The sequence below is a fragment of the Sinocyclocheilus rhinocerous genome, unplaced genomic scaffold (genome assembly GCF_001515625.1).
Source record: "Sinocyclocheilus rhinocerous isolate Xijiao unplaced genomic scaffold, SAMN03320098_v1.1 scaffold4292, whole genome shotgun sequence".
NCBI classification, from domain to species: Eukaryota; Metazoa; Chordata; class Actinopteri; order Cypriniformes; family Cyprinidae; genus Sinocyclocheilus; species Sinocyclocheilus rhinocerous.
The window spans coordinates 71,903-73,693 of NW_015662015.1; the positions used below are offsets into that span (position 1 = coordinate 71,903).

Here is a 1,791-nt window from a genome sequence, read left to right on the forward strand (position 1 = left end):
GATGCCTCAGTTCAGATGCACATCCAGGAAGAGAACTCTCATCTTCAATGTGTTCAGTGCTGACCTACATACTGCTGATGTCAGAGAAGGTGCTGGATGAGTTCAACCCAAAGAGATTCACATCATCACAAAAAAACTACAAGAGACTCATTCCAGCTATGAGATGCTGCAGAAAAGCCCTGTGAGTAATTTCACTGACTGCTGTTTGATCAAATGTTTTATTCTACATCACTAAACAATTAAATGTCAAAATACTATGTAAAATATCTTGTTGTCCTGATTATAAAGGGCAAAATAATTTTTTGCAGAAACACTGAACATCAGAAAATAATCAGAATAAACCTTCTGTTTTGGCAGATTTGATGGCTGTGGTCTTGATGAGACATGCTGTGAAACTGTATCTTCAGCTCTCCAATCATCAGACTCTCATCTGACAGAGCTGGACCTGGGTAGCAATCACCTGAAGGATTCAGGAGTGAAGCTGCTGTATGATGGACTGAAGAGTTCACACTGTCAGCTGGAGATCCTGAGGTGTGACATTCACTGAATCACTGTGTTACAACATGTGGATGAATTGGCTTTCATCACTATAGCTAGCAGATTTTCCTGTTTATATTGTAGAATGAATGTATCAGTGATGTTTCTCCAAGGACACAAGGCAGGCAATGTCTACTCAAAAAACCTGATGAGAAAACAATCAGGGTTTCCAAGCATGCTGGAAAACCTGGAATTTTGTAATGCAGTTTTATGAGAAATTAAATAATACCTTAATTTCCTTAAGTGATTCTTTTGAACAGTTTGTTTCAATTTACAATTTCAAATCAATTTAAAACATGTTCCCTTTCTTTATGCATTTGTTATAGTAGCTCTATTTTCGCTTCGTCAATCAAATCCTCTGCACACATTTATATTACTTTCTTATATTATATTACTTGCCTCATTTCAGTAGGACAGCTTCAGTGTGTTGATAACGTGAACCGATCACTGAGTCAGTGAGTTGAACTGGATTGTCCTTATTTAGGACAAACATGCAGTCCAGATTATAAAACTGATAAACACATTAATATGGCTGTTTTTTGTTCTCTTCACAGGCTGTATGGCTGTTATCTCACTGCTCAGTCTTGTGAGAGTTTGTCATCAGCTCTACAATCCTCAAACTCTGTCCTGAGAGAGCTGGACCTGAGTAACAATGACCTGCAGGATTCAGGAGTGAAGCTGCTTTCTGATGGACTGAAGAGTCCAAACTGTCAGCTGCAGATACTGAGGTTTGATTTCAAACACTTTCATTGATTTTTACCCCCATTAAATTAATCATTAAAAATCACATTGCTAAGATTTATTCTGTGTGCAATGACTGTTTTTCTCGTTCAGGTTTTCCACATGTAATCTCACTGCTCAGTCTTGTGAGAGTTTATCATCAGCTCTTCAATCCTCAAACTCTGTTCTGAAAGAGCTGGACCTGAGTAACAATGACCTGCAGGATTCAGGAGTGAAGCTGCTTTCTGATGGACTGAAGAGAAATTGTCAGCTGCAGATACTGAGGTAAATTGTTCTCCATAAAATGATTAACAACATGCTACCACATTTAGTTTGAGAGAGAAGCATGACACCGTATTCATTAACACACGAGAAAATCACATCTCAGAGTGACTCAGTTTGCAGTAAATGCTACTTCACACAGACTCCATTTCATGCAAGCACTGTGAGTTTGGGCCAACATGGATAAACATGGATGTCCAAACATCTTCCCAAATCTGTAATGAGAATTATGAATATGTTGAAGCTTTAACG

The 1,791-nt window shown here is 38.3% G+C and overlaps 1 protein-coding gene across 1 annotated transcript in view; it reads left to right on the top strand.

The window, feature by feature from the left end:
• The window catches only part of LOC107727338 (NACHT, LRR and PYD domains-containing protein 3-like), an 18,571-nt gene extending 17,025 nt beyond the window's left edge, over positions 1 to 1,546 (top strand). Inside the window, exons 6-8 of the mRNA XM_016537181.1 lie at positions 354 to 531; positions 1,092 to 1,265; positions 1,372 to 1,546. Coding sequence (XP_016392667.1) covers positions 354 to 531; positions 1,092 to 1,265; positions 1,372 to 1,546 — 527 coding nt within the window. The remainder of the gene's footprint in view (positions 1 to 353; positions 532 to 1,091; positions 1,266 to 1,371) is intronic.
• Positions 1,547 to 1,791: the final 245 nt, after the last annotated feature.